Source organism: Garra rufa, chromosome 2 (genome assembly GCF_049309525.1).
Source record: "Garra rufa chromosome 2, GarRuf1.0, whole genome shotgun sequence".
Taxonomy (NCBI): Eukaryota; Metazoa; Chordata; class Actinopteri; order Cypriniformes; family Cyprinidae; genus Garra; species Garra rufa.
This window is the reverse complement of record NC_133362.1, coordinates 18735152-18747421: the sequence shown is the minus strand read 5'-3', so window position 1 is coordinate 18747421 and position 12270 is coordinate 18735152. Positions and strand designations below refer to the sequence as shown.

Here is a 12270-nt window from a genome sequence, read left to right as displayed (position 1 = left end):
GAACAGCTCCATTTACGGTAAATGCTGCTCCACATGAACAGTTGTCATTTACATGTGTGGAGCATCTCAGACTTTGCATTATTGTAACATTCATCTGGGAATGCAACATGCACCATTTCATCAGATTTGTAAAGTAAATCATCTAACTGTCCATCATGATTCAAACCCTCACTCTGAGTTTTGATGTTCAAAAATTCAAGAAATGACAGTGGCTGTAGCATTACTGTCATATGAAAATGGCCAAATATTAAAGATTAAGTAGAAACTTAAAATTAATGTTGTTTGGTCAATGTTAAATTTTTTTTTTATATAATTATCCAATTACTCAATTAATCGCCCAAATAACCGACCGATTACTCAATAACCAAAATAATCGTTAATGACAGACCTTTTCATTGAACTTTTGACCTCTCAAAGAGTAATTCTTACATGAATAAATGCTTTGGAACTGAAAAATTATATATAACTACATTCCAAGGTTTTCTAGGACTCAGGGAACCTTTTTTTACCCATTAAGGTAGTAAAAAGAAAGTCTCTTCTCACCTCTGCAGGGAGCGATGACTTCCTCTTTCTTGTCCATGTGGTCTTTGTGGCACTTGATGTGGCATCGTCTGCATTCGAGAGCTGGAGGTGGTTTGAACATGTTCCACAGGGGTTTGGTACAGGCTTCACAGTTAGTGGGAAAGTGGTACAGGGTTGGAATGAACTCATGACCCTTATGGCAAATGTAGCTTGACTTGTCCCCAGGAAGAGGTTCCAGTTCTTGCTCTTTCTTGCTCTCACCCTCATTAGCGTACAAGATCTGGGGAAAGAAGCAATGATGAGCGATGAGCTTGCTTACAGCCTTTATTACAATTCACAATAAATTCCTTTAAATTCCTTTAAATTATACAATTCTATAAAATACTCTGCAGGTTTTAAGATTCAAAGTTCCCTGATACTCTCCAATATACCTGGAATATTCTGGGGATCTCTTTGGCGTCAGCGCGATAGACGTCCGTCTGGGTTACCGAACGCACATGGAAAAGTTTACTGTCAAGAGAATATCAAGATGACAAGATGAGAGAGATGACTTAAGTCATTCAAAAAGATTTTATGAGAAAAAGGACTCACTCTATGTCTAACACCATGTACGGATTGGAATGCTCTTTGTCCTGCTCACTGTTGTAGAAGAGAATCTTCTTGCTGCTCACCACAACATACTAGAGGAGAGAAAAGAAACAAAAGACTCACTGAATCCTTCATGATAGGGTTGGATGGGATTTCTGATGCAACGGTATCAGTACAGAGCACTGCAACTCTAGTGGTTTAGCTTTTGTTCGCAAAGTCACTTGAGGTTTAGTCCTGGTAATTGGTATTTGTCATATAGCTGCAGACAACATGAGTTAATAATTCAAATAGAACAGGCTTATAAAACAGTTACACAGTTTATTCACTCACTATACCCACACACATTTATTTTAGTGTTATAGATTATACTTAATTTATTCATATTTAGTAATATTTTAAATCTTATTCTTTATTTTTATATTTTCAGTTTTCATTTTTTTTTTTGTTTTTTTTTTGGTATTTTAGTTATGTGCTTGCAACTTTTTTTTTAATATATATATATATATTTTTATGTGACCCTGGACCACAAAACCAGTCAAAAGTGTCAATTTTTTGAAATTGAGATTTACACATCACCTAAAAGCTGAATAAATAAGCTTTCCATTGATGTATGGTTTGTTAGGATAGGGCAATATTTAGAAATCTGGAATCTGAGGGTGCAAAAAAAAAATCAAAATATTGAGAAAATCGCCTTTAAAGTTACAACTTACAACTGGTTTTGTGGTCTAGGGTCACATATTTATGTGTCTTTGTTCTGCTATCACTAATTATTCATTTTGTCAAAACTTGTTTTTTTTTAATACTCTAGAAAAAAATAAAAGCACCATTTACTTAAAGGGATAGTTCACCCAAAAAGAAAATTCTGTCATTAACTACTCATGTCGTTCCAAACACAGAATTTTCATTTTTAGGTGAAATATCCCTTTAACTGATAAGTACATTTTACTGTCATGTTGATGTTAATACTATCGCACTTTTTTTAAAAGCATAGCAGCACAGCATCCTTAGCTAACTGCTTGTTTTAAAAATGCAATACTCCTGTCTAAAAACATACCTTTCTTTCCCATCCAAAGCGTTTGGTGTTGTTCCTCACAGGTAAAGACAGCCAACCCTCCAGTCTTGTCTCTGTACAACACACACAGGAAGACATGTATAATAAAAGAGAGCAGTTTTATAAAACTACACCAGGGAAAAGCATAAGGTCCTAACAAGTCTTCAAAAGGTCATGCACTGAACACCATGCAGGTCACCTGTAGGGTCAGGCTCTGCAGTTAGGTGAAGGGTGAAAGATCAAAAGTTGAACTGAGAACCAGAACCAGACTAAAAACTAAGCAGAAAGAAAGGAGGGTGATATGGAACAATGTGCAAAAAGGAAAGTGAATTAAAAAGAAAAGTTATAAAAGAGAGAAAGAGAGAAAAACAGGCATTTGGCAAAGAACTTACCTGCTAGTGACTCATCAGTGTCCATGTCTGGGCCACTGCTCATACTGGCCGAGTCGAGCGACTGGACATTTAGAGAGTTCAGCAGGCTGCGCAGCTGCTCAATATCACTGTCTTTACTATCCAGAGCCATCTGCAGCTCAATACGCACCTGAGACTCATCTGCCAGTTGCTGGAGGAACAAACAAGAGTAAGAAACAATCATTCTGGCTTTTTTTTTTATTGCACGCAGTGTGGCATTCTTCAGACTGATTAAGGGTCATACCGCTTGCATGTCATTGATTTCTCTCTGGTATTTGATGATAGTGCTATTGAGCTTTTCCTTCTCGGAACGCAGCTCCAGCTGCAACTTCCTGTTTTCTTTCTCCTTCCTCCTCACGTCTGTATCATTTCCACGTCGGCTTCCACCACCTCTGACCTCCTTTCTGTTCATGATCTCTGCCAGCTTGTTCACCGCCTAAAGTAAAAAGCCAAGAAAATTTAGAAAAAGTAGGAACTGAGGCAGTAAATAAAAATCAAGGCTCAATTTGATTAATATTTGCTTCAAGGACAACCTAATGATGTACCTGTGTTTTGAGAGTTTTCTCTGACTGAAGTTGTTTCTCAAGAGCTAGTTTCACTTGAGTGATGGACTGTTCTTCATTCTTGAGATTCTGCAGGTCTGAAAATCAAAAATGCTCTCAGTCATTACAGAGACACAAAAAGCCATATTCAGCTAGAAAACTCTAAAAATCTAAAGTATTTATTTAAAAATAATTCAAATATTCAAAAATATTTCACAATTATCAAATGATATGAAAAATGTATATAATATAATGTGCAGTTGAGGTCAAACATTTACATACACAAAATGTGATGGTATTTTACCAAAATAAGAGGGATCATACAAAATGCATGTTGTTTTTTTATATAGTACTGACCTGAATAAGATATTTAAAATAAAAATATTTACATATAGTCCACAAGAGAAAACAATAGTTGAATTTATAAAAATTACCCTATTCAAAATTTTACATATGCTTGATTCTTAATACTGTGTTGTTTCCTCAATGATCCACAGCTGTGTTTTTTGTTTAGTGACAGTTGTTCATTACCCTGGAAATCCAGAGGTCTCGCGAGAGCACAATTTGAATTGTCTCTGCAAGACACTCTGGCATCGAGCAATGATGCAGGTTACTGCAATACGTAAGCAATTGTGGGAACCAATCAAATCGGTGTATCTGATGTAGGCGGGCCAGAGGCGAGCTAAGCTGATGATGACAGCACTGCGACGTCCGAATCATGTAGTAAACTTTGAAAGATCGCTGTCGCTACAGATGAACAACAAGTTGTTTGAAATGGCTTTGGCCGCTACAATGAACGAGTTAGACTTGGCTTTCCATATAAAAGAGGAACAGAAAACCGAAAACTCGAATCGTTCCTTTGCAAGAAGGATGTTTTTGCTGTTTTGCCGACTGGATACGGCAAGAGTTTAATCAGTTCACGAGTTCACGCTTACATATAATTAGCCGGAGAATAGTAGTGCATGTTTGGCGTGCTGTCCGGTGAAGGGCTCCGAGCTCGGGAGTGGCCCGAACCCAGAGTACGTTACCCCCCAATAGGAGTAGCGAGAACTCGGAGTGATGAGATGGGGTGGTGGAGGTTTACTGATAAACCATCGAGTGAATTGAGGTGAGTCAGCTGTATTTAAACCTATGGCGCTGATTGACTTGTGATGTTTACGCTAAGCATCTGACGCGCTTCTCCCGAACTTTGTTAATGAAACATCATTTAGCTTTGCTGGTAGCTAAGCGTGTATTGTTGTGATTGGTCGTGACGTTATCCAATTGCGTGCAGTTAGAGTTTCAAATGCATGCTTGGTGCCGCCCCTCGAGTTAGGCAGTTTTCATTGCTCGATCCCAGACCCTTAATCTTAATAGATTAGGGTCTGGATTTTTCCAGGCTAGTTGTTCATGAGTCCCTTGTTTGTCCTGAACAGTTAAACTGCCTGCTGTTCTTCAGAAAAATCCTTAAGGTTCCACAAATTCTTTGGCTTTTCAGCATTTTTGTGTATTTAAACCCATTCCAACAATGACTGTATGATTTTGAGATCCATCTTTTCACACTGAGGACATCTCAGAAGGTTCAAACACTCACTGATGCTCCAGAAAGAAAAACGATGCTTTAAGAGCCAGGGGTGTAAACTTCTGAACAAAATGAAGATGTGTACAGTTTTCTTATTTTGCCTAAATATCATATTTTTTCATTTAGTACTGCCCTTTAGAAGCTACAGAAGATATTTACATGTTTCCCAAAAGACAAAATAAGTTAAATTTACCCTTCAAAGAATTTGTGAGACCTGAAGGATTTTTTTTCTAAAGAACAGCAGGCAGTTTAACTGCTCCAGACAAACAAGGGACTCATGAACAACTATCACTAAAAAATAAAAAATCAGTTGTGGATCATCAGGTAACAACAAGGTATTAAGAATTAAGTGTATTTAAACTTTTAAACAGTGTAATTTTTTATAAATTCAGATCAGTACTGAATTAAAAAAAAAATAACATGCATTTTGTATGATCCCTCTTATTTTGCAGATTCTGCAAGGTGTATGTAAACTTTTGACCTCAACTGTAATATAATATAATATAACAAAGTTCTACATATTTTAGCTACTGTTGGTGAAAGATCTTGTCAACTTACAGTCTTGTGCTTCCTTTAGCTTGTTGTTCAGTTCTTCCTTCTCATTGGCCAGGTTTGCCACATCATTCGTCAGTGTGCGATTAGCTTCCTCTAACTGTGGAAGGACAGAACAATTAAACCTAACACCATCCAATGTCCTCAAGACTGCTGCAAGTCTAAATGTGATTTCTGTAACACCGGCTAATAGCTGAGATGTGGTGTAACTCACTGAGGTGATAGTGGTGTCTTTTTCAGCGAGCTCCTGTCTGTGTCTGGCCATCATCTCTTTGATCTCCAGCTCCTTCATGATCTTCTCCTTCTCCAGGTCGGAATACTGTTCCTCCGCAATGGAGCGCGCCAGCTGTTCTGAGTCAGCTTTCGTTAGTGTGATTTCCAACTGGGCCGCAAGAGAATCCCTGAGAATGAGACAAGAGAAAAAGGTACAGAGAATTTAAACCAACATGTACAATCATATACTTTCAATTTGCAGTGTGATATTTTGACAGTTGTAATGAAAATTGTTTAAATCCAAATGGAAATAGCTGCATACTAGGCTGCAGATTTTCTGACTGTAATTAGATTTCAATCTTACCTTTCCTCCTGTAGCTCCTGTAGACTCTGTTGCATGTCTTTATAGAGTTTATTTTTCTCCTCACACTCTTCCTTCAGCTCCCGCACCTGTGTCTTATACAGCGTCTAACAAACACAGAGAGACACACACACACAAAGTCATGTCAGACCTTTGAGGGTGTAGTTTGTTTCTGTAGGAAAAGAGAGTTTAGACTTCTTACAGAGAAATACTGCTCTGCCTCCAACTGATCCTGCAGTTCCTTCATCTGTCCATCAGAATCCTGACGCTCCCTAGGATCACATACACAGAAGGTTATATAACATATGAACAAATTCAATCTTTTTTCAAGAACAGAACAGAATTTTAACCACAGGTTTTTAAGTTGCATGTTTGTGTGTAAGGTAACAAATATTTAGTGAGTTCATATGTATGCGTTGCATACTTGCGCAGTTCCATATTTTGTTTTTCCAAGCTGCGTTTGATTTCCAACAGGTGGTTTATCTCCTGTTTGAGCTGTTTCTCTGATGTTCGCAGGGTGCTGAGCTGCTGGTTCTGAACCTTCAGGTCATTCTGAGTCAAAGTGCGTTTCTGAACCTCTTGCTCGATCTTCAGACTAAGATTCTTGACCTAGAGAGAGAAAGCAGAAGAGACTGTATAACTTTTTTGCAACAACTTTTATGTTGTATAAGTTTTTGTTATACAAGATAAACATAATGCTTCAAGTGACATGACCCACACTGCATGTCAAAAATACATGTAAAAACAACTTTCCATTGCAATATAAAGAAACATGTATATTTAAATAATAATAGTTCAACATAAATAAACACACTACCATTTAAATGTTTGGGTTAGGGTTAGAAAAGTAAGTTATTTAATGGTTCTGAAAGAAGTCACTTTACACTCACTGAAATTATAATTTAAAGTAAATGTTTTCTATTTCTATTAAAAACACATGTTCTGCTTGATGTTTTTGTGGATTTTTTTTAGGATCCTTTGATAAATAAGAAGTTCAAAAGAGCAGCATTTCTTTGAAACACTGTCTTTGAAACACTGCTGCTTTAAATTAATTTAATGCATCCCTGCTGAATAAAAGCATTAATTTCTTTAAAAAAATAAATAAATACTGACCCCAAAATAAATGAATGCAGAATACAGTTTTATGGCCAACAGTAGACATTTAGAGTGGGGATGTAATGATATCAAAATCTCACAATACGATAATATTGCAATATGAAGTCCATGATACAATATTTATTGCGATATTTAAAAAGAAAAATACAATTGAAGAATTGGAAAAAATTGAAAATGTTGTATATTTTAAAGTTAAATTATTCTATCTAATGCCGTTTGAGAGTTCAAAATTAAGAGCTCAAACACATGTTCTTAACTAAGAAAATTTAAGTCATGAAAAAGTCAGTGAATTGACTTGTACCTGAACTCTAAAGCGGACTCGACCCAATTACAATTGCACTGCAAAATAAATGAAAATGAATATTTCATAGGTATATTATTTTTGCTTTACAGAGAGAGAGATATTTTTAATTTGGACTGCAGTACCCATTTAAACCGCCAACTGTCAGCAATTCATTCTGCACTTTTAAGCTTTTATTTTGATGGAAACTGCAATAGAGCTTTTACTTTGAAAGAAAACGCCAGATTCAGTGAATGCAGTAATCATCTGCTAAACTCACAGCACATGCAATAAACGAGTTCACTGCATTCATTCACTGTGAACTGAGCTGTTCTGAGGCGCGAAAAAAAAAACAGGATCATGAGCTGAGCTGAGCCTCAACAATGTGCGCTTGGCTTTAAAACGCACAGGGAAAACAGATTTGATGAAGGGATTAAGCCATATTGTGCTTTGGTTTGTAGTTCATTTGACATTTACTGTCTCAAAGGTTAATTGGCCCAAAACACAACTTAAATTCTCAATTTACTGGCCATCTACAGCTTGCAGCAAAATACATCGATACCCTCCACGCACCTCTTCTGTGAGTCTCTCCTTGTGTCGTCGCAGCTCCTCTAGTTTCTGCAGCGACTGTTTATAGTCGCAGTCAAGCATGGAGTTTTTCTTCTCCAGTTCTAACACCCTGTTCTCAACACGCAGTTTAGAGGAACGCTCCTCTTGCAGCTTCTGTTCCAGCTCTAGGTGAACCCAGACAGACAGACAGACAGACAGGTTAAGCCATAAAAGTTTTAGAAACACAGTAGCACCTCAGTCAAATCTCCTTTAATGTGCTCTTGACTAAACCACCAAGTCTAAATCTAAAGCACCATATTCTCCACTGCTCCCTTAAATGTAGACTTTACTGTCAAGCTTTCAGTTTTAACGAGAAATATGGAAGCGTTAAAAAAGAAAATAGTGCGTTTCATGGAATCTTTATCTCTTTCAACCTTCATACCCTTCACAGCCTCAGATTTGGCTCCTTCGATGGACTCGCTGATCTTGTTCTTGTCAGCAAGTCGAGCTTTTGTGGCCTTGTGTGCCGCCTCCTCCTGCTCCAAACCCTGCTGCAACATCTTCAGCTTATAGGTCATATCAATCTGGTTATTGCTCTTTTCCTATTGGGTGCACAAACAGAGACAGAGGGACATTAGAAGAGCGGTTGGACATAAAATGCAATTAAAAGTGAGCAAACCCCAGTAAATCAAGTCTGCAGCTTTAAAATAGCCATTTGTGTACAACATTACTTCAGCAGGGAATGCTAGGAATGACAACATTGTTTCAATCCACAACCGTAGCCTATAATGATGTCACAAGTGTCTCAACAAGGAAGAAGGAAATGAGAAAGATTTGTCTACCTTTTCCATGTCTGTAAACTTCTCCTGCAGTTGCCTCTTCTCCGTCTCAGCTTTAGATAGTGCTTGTCTCGCCTGTCTCACTTCCTCCTCTAAACCAGAAATGCGTGCTGTGGACAAGAGGTAGAATGTGGATGAATATCGTTGAGTGTGAAATGAACGCACACATCCAAAGCAGAGGATATGCACTTACCCTGTAGATCAAAGATAGTCTCAGAACCCTGGGTGTGCTCTCGTTTCTCTGAGTCCAGCGCGGCCTGCAGGCTGATGTTCTCCCTTTCTAGTGTGAGTTTGCTGTTCTCCAGCATGCAGCATTTGTCCTGCAGTTCTCTCGCGTGAGCCTCCAGCTGCTGCAGCTGTTTCGAACTCTCTGTCTGAGTTTTACGCAGACGCGCAGCTGCATCGGATTCCGCCCGCAGTAACGCATTTGCCTCATCCAGCTGCCAGAGAGAGTTTGTAATGGAGACATGACATTATGTTACAAGGAACACTTTGGTCATTGATCATATACAATTAATGTCAAAAGTTTACATACACCTTGTAGAAATAAAAGGGACCATACAAAATTCATGTTTTTTTTTTTTTTATGTAGTACATTACCTGAATATGATATTTCACAAAAAAGATGTTTACCTACTGTCCACAAGAGAAAATAATAGTTGAATTTATTAAAATGACCCCGTTTAAAAGTTTACATATGCTTGAATGAATGATCCACAGTTGTGGTTTTTTTTTTTTGTTTAGTGATAGTTGTTCATAAGTCCCTTGTTTGTCCTGAACAGTTTAACTGCCAGCTTCAGAAAAATCCTTCAGGTCCCACAAATTCTTTGGTTTTTCGTCATTTTCGTGTATTTGAACCGTTTCTAACAATAACTGTATGATTTTGAGATCCATCTTTTCAAACTGAGGACAACTGAGGGACTTATATGCAACTATTACAGAGGGTTCAAATGCTCACTGAATCTCCAGAAGGAAATACTATGCACTAAGAGCTGGGAGTGAAAACTTTTGAACAGAATACAGGTGTGTACGTTTTTCTTATTTTGCCTAAATATCATACTTTTTCCATTTACTACTGCCCTTAAGAAGCTACAGAAGATGCTTCCATGTTTTCCAAAGGACAAAATAAGTCACATTTTTCCTGATTTTCAAATTCAAAAAGTTTTCACCCCCTGGCTCTTAATGCATAGTTTTTCCTTCTGGAGATTCAGTGAGCATTTGAACTTTCTGTAAGAGTTGCATGAGTCCTTCAGCTGTCCTCAGTGTGAAAAGATGAATCTCAAAATCATTCAGTAAACAGCAAGCAGTTTAACTGTTCAGGACAAACAAGGGACTCATGAACAACTATCAATAAAAAAACTGTGGATCATTCAGGTAACAACATTTTTAAGAATCAAGCATATATACACATTTGAACTAAGTCATTTTATTAAATTCAACTATTAATTTCTCTTATGGACTATATGTAAACATCTTATTTTGCAAGGTGTAGGTAAAGTTTTGACCTCAACTGTACATCCAAAACCCACAAACCTGTTTCTGCAGGTGGATGTTCTTCTCATTGGATATGTGCGAGTTCTGGTTTTTCTTCTTCATTTCATCCAGCTGATCCCTCAGACTGTTCACTTCATTTTCCAAGCCGCGTTTGCGGTCGGCTTCACTCTCTGCTCTGCGGTGACTCTCTACGCTCTTGTGCTGCAGGAGAGCTTTTTCTCTCTCCAGCTGTCTCAGAGTCGTCTCCAACCCTTTCCTGCTATTTATCTATAAACACACGTGCAAAGCGGTAAGATTACTGTATGTTCCTACATGCAACTTTGCTTAGATCACAGAGATGAAACACCCAACTCACTTCTTCATCAAGCTCTTTGGTGATCTTCTCCAGGCGGCTACAGTTGCTTCTGTATTTTTGCTCCAGCTCATCTTTGGCCTGCATTTCATTGGTGAACTGCTCTTCTAGAGTGTGAAGTTTCTTTTGGAGCTGAGTGGAAAATTAAGCAATTTGTCATCAATCTCTGAAATTGATTAATTACCTAACAAGATGTGTATTAAGCAGAGAAAGTGTGAACACTTACTGCTATATTGTCCTGTGGGTTAAAAAAGAGAAAGAAAAAAAAAACACTAATTACTTTAATTCTCTAATCACTGACTACTGTATGATGTTAATCTAGTCTCTGATCACTGATAAAGGTCTCTGTGCCATACCTCTGTCTTGGATGCTAGGTGATCTTTTTTCATAGCTGAACAGTTAACACCATTCAACAACCTACACAAAAACATCAGTTAATCTTTGACAGTAGTTATCAACTAGTTTAGCTTCAGGACATCAAGTGCAGACCCTACACTGTACCAAGGAATAGTTTATTGTACAAAAGTGACAAAAAAGAAATCTCTTACTGGTCTTCTTTAAAATAGGTGAACCCCACGAAGGGCAGCTGATTGCCAACGAAGGCTTTGGGTGTGGGAAAGGTCTCCACTTCTCCTTTATCCTCCTCTATCTCATCGAAATTACTCGTGTCTATGTCACTGCTCAGCTCTGGAACCACAGGTGCTGCAGCTGGAGAGAGAATGGACAAAGACAGATCACTGTGTGTGTTTATAAATGTGGATATAAAGGGAACTAAGATAGCAGAGATAAAGATAACATTGCTCGGAAAAGTTCATGTCCAGCTCATATGCTTGCTTTGCTTTTAGTTAGGTAACATTGGAAAAGTTACTTCAGTTTTAGAACTTTTGAATTTTTTCTTGTTTTCTATTTTCAATTTGTTTACTTTTAATTTGAACTGTTTCTTCATGTAATTCCAGACAGACTGGATGATGATGAGATCAGATCTCTCTGTAGAGCACTGGCTGTTGTCAAACTCCTTATTCAAACAAAAATCTCACTGGATTCTTACAATTTATTGCAAAATAAATGTTTGGAAAAGTGAACTGATATTTCCTACTGACACATTACAGCAAAATATAAAAATAACTGACTTAAAACAAATTTTTAGCTAACGTGTTCTAATAATTTTGGCCACCACTATATTAAGTAATGACGTAATGAGGTGTGATGTGATTTACTCACTCTCTCTAATGGTGCTGAAGGTCCACTGGTCATTTTTAAAGAAAGGATGTCTTTTAATTTCTTCTACACCATTTCGGCCCAGCCGAACCTCCCTACCAAATGCAAGCATCCACAAACACAGAAAACATTATCAGACAGGCATGAACCCTAGCAATATGGAACAGAAATCTGTGCATCTAAAGCTCACCTGTCTGTTAGGAAGGCACAGATGATGTTTTTGGCTTCTTGAGAGATCTCAACGTCATCAGGGAAGTTAAGAGAGTTCTTATGGTCCATAATCTTACTGTAGGTCCCCACCAAAGAATCGGCATAAAATGGTGTATCACCTGCACACACAAACATTTATATTATTTAATAAACCAATACCACAAATACCACAATTTAGACAAACACACACATTCATATTCCCAACTCACCAACCAGCATCTCGTAGATAAATACTCCCACTGACCACCAGTCACACTCGCGTCCGTAGTATCCGTCCCCTCCCTGAGACTTGAGAACCTCTGGAGAAATGTAATCAGGAGTTCCGACCGCAGTGTCACAATGAACCATCCCCGTCTATAATCAATCAATCAATCAATGAGTCAATTGATGGGATTTTTAAGTCTAGATCTAG

The 12270-nt window shown here is 37.8% G+C and overlaps 1 protein-coding gene across 1 annotated transcript in view; it reads right to left on the bottom strand.

Moving 5' to 3' along the window:
• LOC141325258 (rho-associated protein kinase 2-like) overlaps window positions 1-12270 on the bottom strand; it is a 62129-nt gene that overhangs the window by 4786 nt on the left and 45073 nt on the right. Inside the window, exons 6-29 of the mRNA XM_073833825.1 lie at window positions 12068-12212; window positions 11839-11977; window positions 11652-11743; window positions 10979-11138; window positions 10787-10847; window positions 10657-10668; window positions 10434-10562; window positions 10118-10345; window positions 8778-9024; window positions 8588-8694; window positions 8188-8347; window positions 7770-7930; window positions 6225-6409; window positions 6003-6072; window positions 5804-5907; window positions 5441-5627; window positions 5233-5326; window positions 3117-3211; window positions 2816-3007; window positions 2554-2722; window positions 2165-2235; window positions 1114-1202; window positions 954-1032; window positions 544-802 (exon numbers count right to left, since the gene is read on the bottom strand). Coding sequence (XP_073689926.1) covers window positions 544-802; window positions 954-1032; window positions 1114-1202; window positions 2165-2235; window positions 2554-2722; window positions 2816-3007; window positions 3117-3211; window positions 5233-5326; window positions 5441-5627; window positions 5804-5907; window positions 6003-6072; window positions 6225-6409; window positions 7770-7930; window positions 8188-8347; window positions 8588-8694; window positions 8778-9024; window positions 10118-10345; window positions 10434-10562; window positions 10657-10668; window positions 10787-10847; window positions 10979-11138; window positions 11652-11743; window positions 11839-11977; window positions 12068-12212 — 3235 coding nt within the window. The remainder of the gene's footprint in view (window positions 1-543; window positions 803-953; window positions 1033-1113; window positions 1203-2164; window positions 2236-2553; window positions 2723-2815; window positions 3008-3116; window positions 3212-5232; window positions 5327-5440; window positions 5628-5803; window positions 5908-6002; window positions 6073-6224; window positions 6410-7769; window positions 7931-8187; window positions 8348-8587; window positions 8695-8777; window positions 9025-10117; window positions 10346-10433; window positions 10563-10656; window positions 10669-10786; window positions 10848-10978; window positions 11139-11651; window positions 11744-11838; window positions 11978-12067; window positions 12213-12270) is intronic.